The 14,502-nt window shown below is 38.9% G+C and overlaps 1 protein-coding gene across 3 annotated transcripts in view; it reads left to right on the top strand.

Moving 5' to 3' along the window:
* The window catches only part of LOC124545002 (lanC-like protein 3), an 89,070-nt gene extending 79,115 nt beyond the window's left edge, over positions 1–9,955 (top strand). For all 3 annotated transcript variants that reach the window (XM_047123758.1, XM_047123759.1, XM_047123760.1), the window contains exon 6: positions 9,508–9,955. In XM_047123758.1, coding sequence (XP_046979714.1) covers positions 9,508–9,764 — 257 coding nt within the window. In that variant the 3' untranslated portion in view covers positions 9,765–9,955. The remainder of the gene's footprint in view (positions 1–9,507) is intronic.
* The last annotated feature ends 4,547 nt before the right edge of the window (positions 9,956–14,502 follow it).

The following is a 14,502-nucleotide window of genomic DNA, read 5'->3' as shown; positions in this document are numbered from 1 at the left end:
TCTCTCTCTCTCTCTCTCTCTCTCTCTCTCTCTCCCCCCCCCCCCCCATCCTCTCCCCCTCCCCTCTCTCCCCCCCCCCTATCCTCCTCCTCCCCCTCCCCCCCTCCACAAGAGTGTGAAGAGAAAATATTATCTTTCCATCACTTTATTATTCAACATTGAAAGAAAACCAGTGAGGAATTAAGCCAAATAAGAGTATGGACAGAACTCCTCTGACATTTAAAGTGCCAAGTAATAGAACTGTTGCCTTGAAGGGTGCTAAAAAGCAAGTGCCTGTGAAAAATTGCAGTACACTGTTGTTCTTTCATGTTGTGCTGACAGTACTAAACTTAATCCAATGATCGTTTTTTAAATTCAAAGCAATGCCAAAACCTTCTGGACTACCACCAGGTGGTGATGTTCATGTACATGACATGGGTTGGATGACAAGGTTGGTATGAAATTGTTGATTAACAGAGAGTGTGAGAGAAGGAAAGGTGCTTTATAGAAGAAAAGTTCTTCTCTTATGCGGAATCAGTTTAGTAGTCATTTGAAAAATTCTGTGAAAGAGAAATTGAGACAGGGAAATACAGAGCTTGCTGCTATTCTGGGAGGACTGACTTCACCACTGGAAGCTCTTGCTGTCTTGATAAATAAACCATTTAAAGTGTATATGAGAGAGGAATAGAACAAATGGATTATGGATGAACCCCACCATGAATTCATGCCAAAGGAGCTTAAAATGACCCACAATCAAACAAGTGTGTCAGTGGCTAAAACCGTCACAGTCTTGAAATGTTCATAATTCAAATAAAATGTATCTCTAAGACTGCTACCATACATTTAGGGACCACACGTTGGGGACCAGCATCTTACACTCAGAATAAAAATGTTAACAGGGGCCTCATGATTAAACGTTGTTGGTGTCAAAACGATGACAACTTTTCTTGTTATTCCAGTAATGTAAGTTATTCTGCAGTCTAAAAACCACCACTTCAATGATCTGGAAAGCAACTCACAGTTCCAATTTCAGTGGCTGTGGCTCTAGATCACATCACACAAAGAAGGCCATTTTCTTGATAATAGGAAATAAATATCTGGCCCCAGCAGCTGGATCTACAGTTTGTGTATCCTGCAATTGACACCTACTATGTCTGTTTGCAAATGCTGATGTTACATAGCATTTTGGACCTGAACTTTAATTTAGGAACTCTCACAGTATTTGTTTAAGACAATTCTGATTTGAGATTGTGTTACTGCCAGTTGAAATGTTGCTTTCTACCATTTTTTTGGCCATGGACTCAGTGTGTGGTTCACTGCAGTGGCCTGCCTTGTTCGTGTAAGGCTGCAATACAAAAGAGACAAAAAGGAGCTGAAACCATTTAGTGCTATTAGTGCATCATGAATGGAATTTTTATCGAATTGTGGCAGCAGCAGCTGATGCTGTAACAGTGACAACTGAAACAGTAACAGGAACAAAGTCAGGTAGAGTTCCATATACTGTAGAAACAACTGGATGACTTCCATAAGTGCACATCAGAATGGGATACTATTCCACCAGCAGCATCAACACCACTGTTATCTATGTCAGAATTGTCAAAACGAATGTTTTCATCATTCGACATTTTGAAGGAACCTTAGAATACATATCTCTAATGGTTTCTACTGTTTTGAAAGTCTAGTATTTCTGATACTCATGTTCAGTCTGGTTTATTATTCTTTTCTAATGGTCACATTTATGAACTGTTTCACAAATTGTAGACTTTAATAGCTTGCCATATGATGATTTGTGTAGTTTGTTGCTCACTTATACACAGACATAAATGCATATAAGGCTGCTACACTAACAAGGGAATGCTCTAATCTGAAATTTTGAAACGTGCCCGAAATTTTTCACACAGGAATAATACACCAAAAGAAATAAACTGTCCAAATTTTAGGTACTAAGGCACATTGCAAGTATTTTCTTAAAAATATTAAAGTTACTCATTGTTGCTGTATGAAGAAGCAGTTATAACAGCGATTTGTACAGTCCTTAAAGCCTAGCATGCGAACTGGTGAGTAAGTAGATGCAGCCATCACAAGAGAACGTAGCGCCGCATAGCACAAAGTCCAATGTGCACACACAGGAACTGAAAGTATTTAAACCACACCAAAAAATCTCATATCATTAATTTTGTGAATAACTTTGTTTATATCGATAGCTAAATAATTGCAGATGTAATTGTTACACAAGTGGCTAGCAGAGGAAAGAAAATCAAGGCAATGTGCAATGTTACATTACAGACGACTTCCATTAATCAGGATTTTAGTTTGTTGACAATAAATATTTTACAACAATTTCTGTAGCACTATTCTTTTGACTCTTTTTTAAAATGTATATTTTAATAACAGTGAAACAGTTCTTTGTTTATTTCCTGTAGTCATCAAAAATATGCAGTATGTATTGGATGACAAAACCTTTTCCTTACAGAAGGAACACCTGATAAAACAAAAATCAATGCATTCAGGCACTTCACAGTAATTACTAGTTCTATTTAGACAGAACTGGAATGGAGTAAGAAATGGTCGGGCTGTCATTCTGCATATCATACTGTGTACCAGGCATACTTGATCAAATTTTGTATAACATGGTGATGCAAACTGACAATGCACAAACGACTGAAGTTTACCCGTATTGTTCCACTGATAAACTTGAAATGACACAGGGCTATTGGAAGTTATATTCCCTGACAATTTTCTGAAAAACGGTTTAGACAGTTGAAAATTTTTTTTATTGAGAAGCTAAGTCACCGTATTAATTCTGTGTAGGATCCGGATTTAGCAGTCTTTCTGTTATTGTCCAAAAGGCAAATGAGTCATTATGTCTATACCATGAGTCCAACAAAAGCAATGGATTTTTTATGTAAATAGTAAGAAGATTATATGGATGTAACATTGAAAAGTATTCTCTCATTTTTCCAGATTTTGCTAGGAAGCAGTCCTTTTTAAAATTTTTGATTCTAATCTGCCTTGATGTTCCTGAAGACAGATATAAAGCTGTGGAAGCAGTAACCCATCAATACTTATCACTGGGATTGTCGTATACAGTCCGCCTGCTTAGCTGGGTGTTAACATGCTCGCCTCCCATGCAAGCGGGCCCGTGTTTGATTCCCGGCTGGGTTGGAGATTTTCTCCACTCGTGGACTGGGTGTTGTGTTGTCCTCATCATCATTTCATCCTTATCACTGGTACGCAAGTCGCCCAATGTGGCATCGAATGAAATAAGACTTGCACTTGGCAGCCAAACTTCCACGGATGGGGCCTTCCGGCCAACGATGCCATATGCTTCTTTCCATTTTTTGTTATATACATGTGTTTGTAGCAGCCATTAGCTGCACAAGCAACTCATCTTTTCACTCAAAATAATGAAGTACGGTTTGCATGTAGTTCTTCCATGAACCCTGACTGATTGCCTTTATACACAGCATTTTAGGTGATAAGAAGCAGCTTCATCTTCTCGTCAGCTACGGACTTCTCTGTAGAATTACCTATTAATGGCATCACCTCTTCACATTTACTTGAGGTAAACTTTGTAGTTTTGCAACTTCCTTTTCTGTATAATTTTCCAAATCTGTTTAACCAGATTGAAGAAGCCGGGAAATCAGTATGTAATGTTCATCTCACTTGAAATTCAGGGTGCCCAGTCTGATAGATATCCCTTATCAACAGTGCATTGACTCTTGTGAACAGTTGTAAATGTCTTGAACTGTTGTGAGTTTCTTTTTGGCACATATTTTGTACTTTGTGGAAACATTTCTTCCATTTATACAATTAGTATTCAGATTTTACAAAACGAAATCAGCATTATACATTGCTTAAGTTCAAGTATGTTCTCCCTTCTTTGTTCAACCAAAAAATTTACAGCCTTTTCTTGGTCACTGAAAGCTGTTACTGTACTGGTACAGTTTTTCCTAGGACTAATGTGCTGTATTTTTGTTCTGAACTTTAATTGGCACAACAATCATCGTCTGAGCCACAATTGTGGAATGATCCACATTGCCTCCAGTTTCTTCTAATATTTTCACAGTTTCAGATGAACTGTTGACATTCGAAAGAACGACCAAGTAATTAACTAATAAATGAAACATATGTAGGTCTTCAGGAGAAATAAGTGATTTCAGTTGCTTACCACTTTCTTCATGTTTCATCTTTGAAAGGTTGGAAACATTAACTGAATTCCAGGTTACTGTGAAGCTGTGCAGCCACCAAAATCACAAAACAAATTAATCCATTTTTATCTCAGGTGTTGATACTTAGCAGTACTGCAGTACTGCAAAGGCAATTGCTAATTACTATAGATATTAAATGAGTTGCAAATTCTAGTGAATAGTAAATGCAAAAAATTGTGTCAGAGAGACTATCAACAGAAACCGAAATTTGCTTTACAAATTACCTATGTGCTGTCAACCAAGGATGTGTGTCTGCCCCATTGGGCATGCACTGTCTGCTACAGCTAAGGCCCCAGCTGCCTGGCAAATTACAAATGTTGCAGTTTTAAGTATTAAAAAAACTTGCAATGAGTGTTATCATCTAAAATTTTGACATAGTATTTGTTTTTGTTTCAGTGTATTGTTCCCATTTAAAAAACTTCAGGACAGTGTAGGAAAAGACAGATTGCTACTTACCATAAAGATGACACGTTAAGTTGTGGACAGGCATAATTAAAAAAGACACTTACACATAAGCTTTCAGCCACAGTCTTCATCAGAAAAAGCAAGAGAAACACACATCATTCATTCACAGAAGCAACCATACCACACACATGTGACTGCCAACTCCAGCAACTCAGACCAGAATGCAACTGTCACGTGGAATGGAAGCAGCAATCTGGAGGTAGTGAGGAAGGGTAACTGTGGGGAGGGCCCGGGGGAGGGGGGGATGGAGCACTGTCTTTCGGAGAGTACGGGGATCAGACTGACATCAGTCACAGTGTCAGAAGATTGTAGGGCAGGGAAGTAGGGAAAATTGTGTGAAAAAGGAGAGAAATGGGGAAGTATGGGCAGATGCACTGGCAGACGGTGGCAAGCAAAGAAAGCGGGAGATGAGAATGGGGAGGAGATGGCTGGACAGAAATGGCGGGAAACTGTTGGGTGGAGGTGTGGGGACACTGTTATCGTAGGTTGAGATCAGGATGATTACAGGAGCAGGGAATGTGCTGTAAGGATAACTCCCATCCGCACAGTTCAGAAAAATTCATGGTGGAAGGGAGAATCAAGATGGCTTGTGTTGTGGAGCAACCTCTGAAATCAAGTATGTTGTTCAAGGGGATGGTCCACATAGCTCTAGGCCATAGTTTGGCGGTGGCCATTCATCCTGGTGGACAGCTGGTTGGTGGTCACACCAATATAAAAAGCTGTGCAGTGATTGCGGCAGAGCTGGTATATGACATGGCTGCTTTCACAGGTAGTGTGATAGGGATGACAGCTGTAGAAAAGCAGATACTGTTGGTGGTTGGTGGGTTTAATGTGGACAGAGCCATCAGAGAAGAGGAGATCAGTGTCTATAAAGCTGGCACACTGGATTGAGGAGGAAAAGGGATGGAAGATCATGAAGGTGTCATGAATGAACCTGAACCAGACTAGGGGTTTTGCATTTTGGAATGCTTGGAGGGTCTCTTCTAGATGGCCCATAAACAATTTGGCATAGGAGGGTGCCATGTGGATGCCCGTGACTGTGGTAAGGATTTGTTTGTATAGCTCTTCCTTCAAAGGAAGAGCATGTTTCGATATGTCAGATTGGATTGTTCCTGTGTAAGTTTCAATCACTGTCTGTGGAAAATGAACTAGCCATTAAATCCTAGTTAACCAGCCTACAGGGCCTTAATTGACAGTGCAGTTTTTTATTCTCATAATGTAATACATTTTATGGATCACCCTTAATTCAAATGTTATTGTGCATGTAGGTACCAACCAAGAAGTCCAGGCTAGCACTCTCAAAAAATCTGATTCTGGGTCAAGCTCATTCCTTTGAAATTGCATCAGTGACACAATGTGTGTTCAACAATTATTTGTCTGCTACACTATGTCCGTCTGATGGTGACTTGAATGTGACAGAAGTGCCTCCTAGACAACGTCATTCTCTAAAGTCAACTGATGACATTTGGACGAGCCCTTGGTGTTGAAGTGAATGGAATGTTTGTGAGGATTAGATCCTCTGCTGTGCCTTGAGTGATCTCTTGTGCAGTAATGGGAAATTGTTGAGAACATCTTTTTGCTCCCCATCAGTAGCAAAACATATCAGCTCCTATTGGTTGAATTGTGGATCAGAACCCACAGGAAGCCAGGAGAGCATATCTGCCCAGAGATGGAGGTGGATCTATTTGATACTGGTACCTGCCTAGGAGTAAGGCTCACCTTTTTAATCACTGAGCTCTTATCTCCAGCGCTGAAGAGGGCAACCCGCAGTTTGTTGTCAAAAATAAGGTGGAATTTCGCTCCACAGAGGAAGTTGTGAAATTTTTCGATGCCAAATAGGATTGGTAATGCTTCGTTTTCTGCTTAACTGTAGTTGATTTTAGTGCAATTTATTTTTTTCGAGGTGTACTCAAATATTAGCTCTCCTGTCTGTAACCAAATATGTTTGCAACAGTACCATAGTTTTACCAAATTAACGACTTAACGTTGCAACAAGAGGAATAGAGTGAACTTTTATTACAAAATTTTACATACCTGATGAAATGCGAGGGTAAGTCAATTATTATCCGCAATTTAGTTATATTTTTGTTTATTTTGGTAGTACTGTCGTTTTATGTTGATGACACATGCTTTGTTTATTTGGTGTTATATCTTTGCAATTTTCAAGCCACTAGGTTAGTTTTGTTATCGCTGCCATGCTGTTAGTCATGACTGCTTCGCTGTCTATTTGCACCAAAGAAGAGCAACATTTAGTGACCTATGGTGTTTTCCTTTTCTTTTTTCCGTTAGGCGTATCAGGGGCCAAAATTCATCAAAGACTTTCGATACAGTATGGGAACAGTGTTTTGCCATAATGGAGTGTCTACGAATGGGTTGAAAAGTTCCAAAATGGTCGCACAAGCTTTACGCATGAAGAAGGAGGAGCCAGACGACCGTTTACTGCCACAAATGATGAAACCATTGAGCGTTCACGCCAAATGATTCTCTTAGACAGACGATTAACTATTGACGAGGTGGCACATCATCTGCAAATTACTCATTTTTCTGCCTACGAAATCATCCACAACAGACTTGGGTTTCATAAAGTTTGTGCAAGATGGGTCCCAAAACAACTCATACAGTTGCATAAACAAACACACTTGGATATCTGCAAAAAACATTTGGATCGCTATGGTAACGAAATGGACAAGATCATTACTGGTGATGAAACATGGATCCATCATTACGAGGCGGAGAGTAAACGGCAGAGTGTGGAATGGAAACATCCAAATTCGCCGTGCAAGAAAAAGTTCTAAGACCCAACTGTCCGCAGGAAAACTGATGCTTACAGTTTTTTGGGACGCACAAGGTCCAGTACTGGAACATTACTGGGAAGGGGCACAACATTAAACAGTGTATGTTACAGTGAGATGCTTACTGCCAGGCTAAAGCTTGCAATTCGAAGCAAACACTGAGGATTGCTGTCAAAAGGTGTTGTGTTGTTGCACAACAGTGCCCGTCCACGTACTGCTGCCCACACTGCTGAAACGCTCCAGAAACTCAAATTTGAAGTACTGGATCATCCTCCATATAGTCCTGATCTTGCCCCTTCTGACAATCACTTGTTTGGTACACTCAGACAGGCATTAAGGGGCCATCGATTTACCTCAGACGAAGCAGTGAAAGAAGCAGTGCATTCCTGGCTCGCAGCTCAACTGAGAACCTTTTATGAGGGCATCAGGAAGCTTGTACAACGATGGACAAATGCGTTGAAACGCAAGGAGACTAGGTCGAAAAAATTATGATCTTGTAAATTTTCTATGTGATTACAATAAAATTTTATAACCACTTTGTGGATAATAATTGACTTACCCTCCTATTTCCATTCTTTAGGGGTTTCTGCAATACTTTCAAAACTATAGAATGAAATATTGATTTTCAGCTCATGAGATCTTAATAGTGGCCAAGTCATCAATGAAATATTCACACCAATTAGTACATTTTACAACAGTTTGAGTAATAAACTGCTTACTGACTGTAACTATAACTTGATAACTACTACTACTTCTACTTCTTCTTTCTTGGCTTTGCACCAGCCTTTGTATAAAGACCTAACAATACTTTATCAGAATTCATACTCTTACTACGTTAAAATTAAAAATTGTGTGTTCACAAAAACTTCAGTGTGACAGTAAGTTTTATTATTAAAATGTAGATATTTGACGCTGCTTTCTTACCAAATTTCTTTTTTATAGAAGATTTCATAAAGTAGTAACTTGAAACAGCTATTTTTGAATTACATAATTATTTTCATTACTGACATTTGTCTGTGTTTCACCTCTTAAAGTTAATTTTTTTGATACAGTCAATTACTGTGTGCATTATGTTAAAGAGCAATAACTATAGATGTGTTTACAATTTCAGTAATCAGTCTGACTTTTACACAGTATCTTTCTAGAATGTAAAAATTAATACAGGTTACATAAGTGAATTGATATTCTTCTCAATTCAAAATTATTATTTTAACAGAATGTAGGTGGGTATATGCAATATTTCAAATTATCCAGCTTGATAATTTTTATAAATGAAATAGTGGACTCTGTCCAGTTCTGGTATTCAGACAACATTCAGTTATTCAAAATAATATTAGATAATGAATAACAAATGTGAAAGGAATAAACACAATTGTAAATGCATGATTATATAATACTTGACGCAGTGTATCGAGTGGTACACTGAAAGGCACGTGTCATTACTCCAGTACTAAATTTAAGGCTGTTACATTACTAACAGACCCATAATTTGAAGCATAGAAGTTATTCATTAGGTTCTTCCAATATAGAAATGGAACAGTAAATGTCCAAAAGGCTATATTTCACAACAAACAGAAACCACAGCTGGTGCAGCGGACTGACATGCCAGGAGTGTACGGAATTGGTAACACACACGCCCTTAATGCTGGAAGGACATAAGTTTCATGGGAAGTATATACCCCACGGCCCGCGAAAGGATTGAGGTAGTGCCATAAACATTACTACAACAGCCAACTGTTTAATATGAAATAGAAGCAGTTTATAAAAATGTGCACAAAATGCAATGTCCATTCCAGAGCTCATGCTACCTGAAATATTCGTTTCCAACGATTGGTTCCTTCGGTTACAGTACTTGATTTAGAATCCTCTACTGTATGTATAATTTACTCTCAAAAGGTTTTGGACACCTTGTTATTACATGTCAGGTATTTCCATTATTCTGATAAACATTTGTACTCTTCAAGCATCATTACTTTTTTGTGGTCAGCAGGTAATATGTTGTTAACCAGTTAACTTTGGTATCCGTGTTTACTAAGGCTAAATTACCTCTTTGCTTGCAGGAATATGTCATGGAGTGGCGGGAAATGCATATGTTTTCTTGTTACTGTATCGCTTGAATGGTAACGACCGACACTGGCTGTGGCGTGCCTTCTCATTCATGCAGTTCTTGTACAATGAACAGTTCAGAAGAGAAGCGAGAACACCAGATTGCCCTTACAGTTTGTTTGAAGGTTGGGCTGGGACTGTGTGCTTCATGGCAGACATGCTATGTCCAGATAATGCTCACTTTCCATTCTTTGATGTGTTTGACTCATGAAACTTGTCTCCTGCACCTTTGTCTATACTATATTGTTAAGACTGAAATATGTTTAATTGAATTAATTTTCTTTACTATACTGTTGTCAGAATACATTTGTGTTGTAAAAGGTTAAAATTTTATGAATCTACCCATCCTTAGAAGGAATGTCTTTGTATGCTCTTTGGAAATAAAAATTGTGTTTCAGAAAACCGACTTTTCATCATCATTTTTTTGTATTAATTGATAATCATATCTCATTTAATGCAGCTGTGAACATACTAATTGCACTTGAGTAGATTCTTCAAAGTTATGTACTCATGAATAAAAACGTCAAACATAATAGTGTCCAATAAGGAAATTTTCACATGAAGCTGCTGTACAAGAGCTGGACGGTGTTGTAAATTACCAAGAAGTGGCCTAGGTGATGGCCTGTGTTATTCAGTCACGCTATTTACACGGAGTTATATCACGTGGACTGGCAAGCAGTTAGTAATCAGACCCAGGAAATCTCTACTGACAACGGTTGACCAGTAAACAAATAAGTTTTTCAATGTGAAATTTGTGCTAGGCTTTATTACAGTGTTCAGCTATGTAGGGCCTTCGTATATGTTCACATTTTGGAACTTTGATACAATAGAACAGCAGCAGCCAAGATTTCGGCTCGTGGGCCGTGCTCGAGCACGAGTGCCAAAGCACTCTGCCTTGCTTCACATTTCCCCCACAGCCACGCCACACTGTCTGAGTGCAAGGAGGGGGAAGTGGGAAAACTCCAAACATGTTGCATTTAAATGGTCGTACAGTACCACTGCATGCTACTTTGTTTTATATTTCAAAGCTCTCAACAAAATAGGTCACAAACAAAACAAATTTTCGTTATCATTTATGTATTTTTGGCTCACTGAAGACATAATTGTCGTCTGGTACAAAGTGTTGGCATATGCGCAGACGCAGACAATTTTACAGAGTTTCACACTAAAGTCAACATATTTAGTTTCATAATCAAAAAGAGGTCTTTAACACAAATATGTCAATTGAAATATTGTAGCACTTTTGCAGCCTCATTATGGAGACTTGGAAACTCTATGTTAGGAAACCAATGTAGATGTCCTGGACAGCTCTACTGTAAAAAGATTTGTCACTAAAAGTGGAATTCCCTCGTAGGTCAATCAATTACATCTGCACATGCACATGGCAGTTTCAACTGAAATGGCGAACAGTATTGAAAACAGCTGAGAAACAGATGTAAGACTGACAGTGTCCCAAAATGTTTATAAAACTATCCTTGCAATTCCTTCAAGGCAACAGTGAGTTCTCCAGGCTCCGCATTTTCTTTAACGTCACTGCACTGTCTTTATCAGAATATCTCTCTTCTACAATGTGGTTTTCTTTTTAAATGAATTCCCTTCAAATCAGAAAGAAGTTACCTTGCAGTGTCTTACTGTGGTCAGTGTGCAGTCAATTCCACTTAAAATTCTAAGTCTACACTCCATTCCTAATGTTTTAATTTTCGTTCTTGCACTCCTTTGCCCTTCATAACAACAATAATGAGTATTAAAACAAAAATCGTTCCAGGCATGACCACTGACTTAACCAACATACTTTGCAGTAATATATGAAGTATCCATGCTCTTCGTTCAGTTCCATTGAAAACTGTTGTAAATAAAATGGAATAATGGGTGTGACTTCAGAAGTTTTTCTATTCATACTACCAGTTTCTTCACCTGCTCTAGGACTGCAAATTTAGCACAAAGTGCTTTTTGATGTACAGAAAAATGACTACCATGTGTTGATCATTGCAATTTTTTGCTCTTTCATTGTCAACTAAATCTTTAAATTCTTTCTGCATGGTATTCAATGTTGTTTCACAGGAAATATGTAGTACCTTTTGCTTATGCGAACTGAGAATTCTCATCCCTCTCTTTTGTCATTCCCATTCATTTTAAAGGATTGCAAAGATAGATCGCTAGAGTGCCTCTTTTTGTGCAAACAGCCACTGGACCTGTGAATTTTCTTCACACCATGAACAAATAGTGAAGGTTAAACAGTGCTGACACTATGATTCTGCCAAATTCAGAAAGTTGTGCCAACCGAAAAATGCCACACTGCAATGCTAAATGAATCATCGCACTGTTCCATTTGCTTCCGAGAAGGACTGAGCAAAGCCGAGTGACAGACCAGGCCTTGGCCCGGCCACAACCCATACATGCTGCGCATGTAAAGTTTAACACACTGCTACAGAAGGAGCATGTTAATTAAGGCAATAAAACACAATTACTTCTAAAATAAGTCATTTTGTACAATTCAGAGACTGTAGATACTACCTGAGTTTGAAATTTTTTGTGATCTATTTTTTGGAATTAAACTCCTCTAGAGTCAATACACATTGCATGTAGAAATTACTCCAGTCAGGTGCCTTGACTTCTAGATATCCATAGAAAATTGTTATGACTGCTGAAAAAATGTAAGCTGGAAACTCGTGTGGTATCTGCTCTAGTTAGTGGATATCATCACTACACTTTGGCACAATATTGTTCATATGTTGTTATTAACGAAGAATGTCCTTATAACAAAGTGTTCACATTACCACCAACTTTCAGAGACTATGCTGTATGTTTGAGAACCTGTTGTGTGTGAAATTTAATCAGATTATCACACACAAATGACCAAGAATATGGAAATTGGAGATATGACATAGTTCCAAAAAGAGTAACAAGCCCTCACTGTCAATGCAGCATGCAGTATGTCTCTATATTAAGTGCTGATGTGAAGTTACGTTTGGGCAACACTCCTAATTTGTTCAAAAAACCAAAGAAGAGCAAGATATTTTTGTGCAACAAAATCATTGAAGAGAATAATGTAAAGCAGTTACGGTGAGTAGGGCCACTATGGTGTAGAGGTAGTGGAGTAGCAGGTTGTGGAAGCAATGTTGCTGGCGAGAGGTGGCTAGGAAAAATCCATTGAAAGATATAACACCTTTTATTTAGGTTTGAGCTATAATGCCAGAGTTACTTTATGCACTCGGATATGCTCACTGCAGGTGCACTGTATAACAGCAGTGCCATTGATGTCAGAAGATCGAGCAGCCAGGATGGCTGTTTGACATCCACATCCAGCTTTGCTGACACTGGTTACCCCACTTGGCAGCACATGCCTGAGTTAGCACTGTGTGGCTCTGAGTGAGCAGTGCCAACAACACAAACATCTGCTGAATTCTAAAAGGCATTCACTGCTGCCAGGTTAGGAGCTTGCCCTTATGTGCATGGATGGCAGCAAACTGGTGCCCTCCAAGGCAGAAGTTCAGTTGCTACTGTAGAACCTCATCCATCATGCCATTCGGAGTCTAGAGGTGCAGACTGAAAACAGTGAACTGGTCTTCTGTAGATGGGTGCCCAGACCAACGTTGGCTACTGGCCGCCCATAATGTGATGGAAACTTGCATGAACCTAATGTCGTGGAGTATGCTGCCTGACTGCAAATAACTGTGCTAGAATCATAGGATATGTACAGTGATTAATAGCACACTTGTTGTGTCAATACATAGTTTCCAGGCTCAAAGGGATCAACACCTTCATGTCTGTACGGTGAGGAAATATTCCGCAGGCCGGCTTGTAGCTGCATGGCCTTTCTGCAATTGCACAGCTCAGGCTGGCTACCTTGTAGTGTACTAGTAACCTCATTTTTGTGCCTCCATGCCTGCCTGCTTGCCTCATATATGGGTGCAATGGAGCAGTGGCGTCCACAGTGTAAGCCTCATAGTGACACTCGAAAATCTCACTCATCTTCTTTCAGGTATAATATTTTGACTACTGGCAAAAAAAGTTAATGCATACAAAGCAGCATTTACATCACTGCATGATGCAAAAGTAATATCTTCGCAACAATTGGCTAATTTGTAGCTGAAAAGATTTATACTGCAAGATAAGCGAGGAAAAAATCCTAACTCTTGTGAGAAGTAAAGACTCACACCTTTGTCTTTTGTTCACTCTCTCTCTCTCTCTCTCTCTCTCTCTCTCTCTCTCTCTCTCTCTCTCTCTTTTTCTTTAAGTTCCTCAACTATTTTACTTTATGATATAATTAACTATTATAAGTTTTAATGTTTGCTAAGTTTTTACGTGTATTCATTATGTCAGTCTAGTTGGTATTATCCTATATATTAATGACAAACTCCTCAATCTGCCTTTTTAACTCCATTGTTCTCATTTTACTCACTACTGTTGTCTAATGCTTTAACTGTGTTCTGCGGCTAAACAGATCTAAGTCACTCATTAATTACAAGTTACTTCATGTTTTCTTGTGATTTACCGCTGCTAGCAGCATATCCTATACTTGGTTTTATTTAAGCTTTTTCCCTGTGCTATTTCTTAACTGCTGGTTATGATGGACAGAAGCTCTAAGAGGGGCATCTGTTATCTCGCCTTGCTGAGAAATACTACTGGACATTAACACTTGGGCCTGAGCTTACCGGGCCACAATGCTTTGTTCAAAATACCATGCCTGGACTCATTTCATATGAAAACAATGTAAGGACATTTCGCTACATCTTCCTTGACAGTTGCGGCCTTCTGTTGTCAATTTCAACCATTATTTCGAAAGAAACATTAGTGAACATAACGGCTGCTGTCACAAATGGCTCACCCTATGTGTGACTGCGTTGCCATAATTCCATGCGTGTACTTGTTAGTTTTCAAAGTTTGCTGTAATCCTGCTACAAAGACATCACATTTGCTGTGTAAATAAGAAATTTTGGAAGCTCAAA

Source organism: Schistocerca americana, chromosome 8 (assembly GCF_021461395.2).
Source record: "Schistocerca americana isolate TAMUIC-IGC-003095 chromosome 8, iqSchAmer2.1, whole genome shotgun sequence".
In the NCBI taxonomy this organism is placed as follows: Eukaryota; Metazoa; Arthropoda; class Insecta; order Orthoptera; family Acrididae; genus Schistocerca; species Schistocerca americana.
The sequence above is the reverse complement of the archived record's forward strand: the minus strand, read 5'-3'. Positions and strand labels throughout refer to the sequence as shown.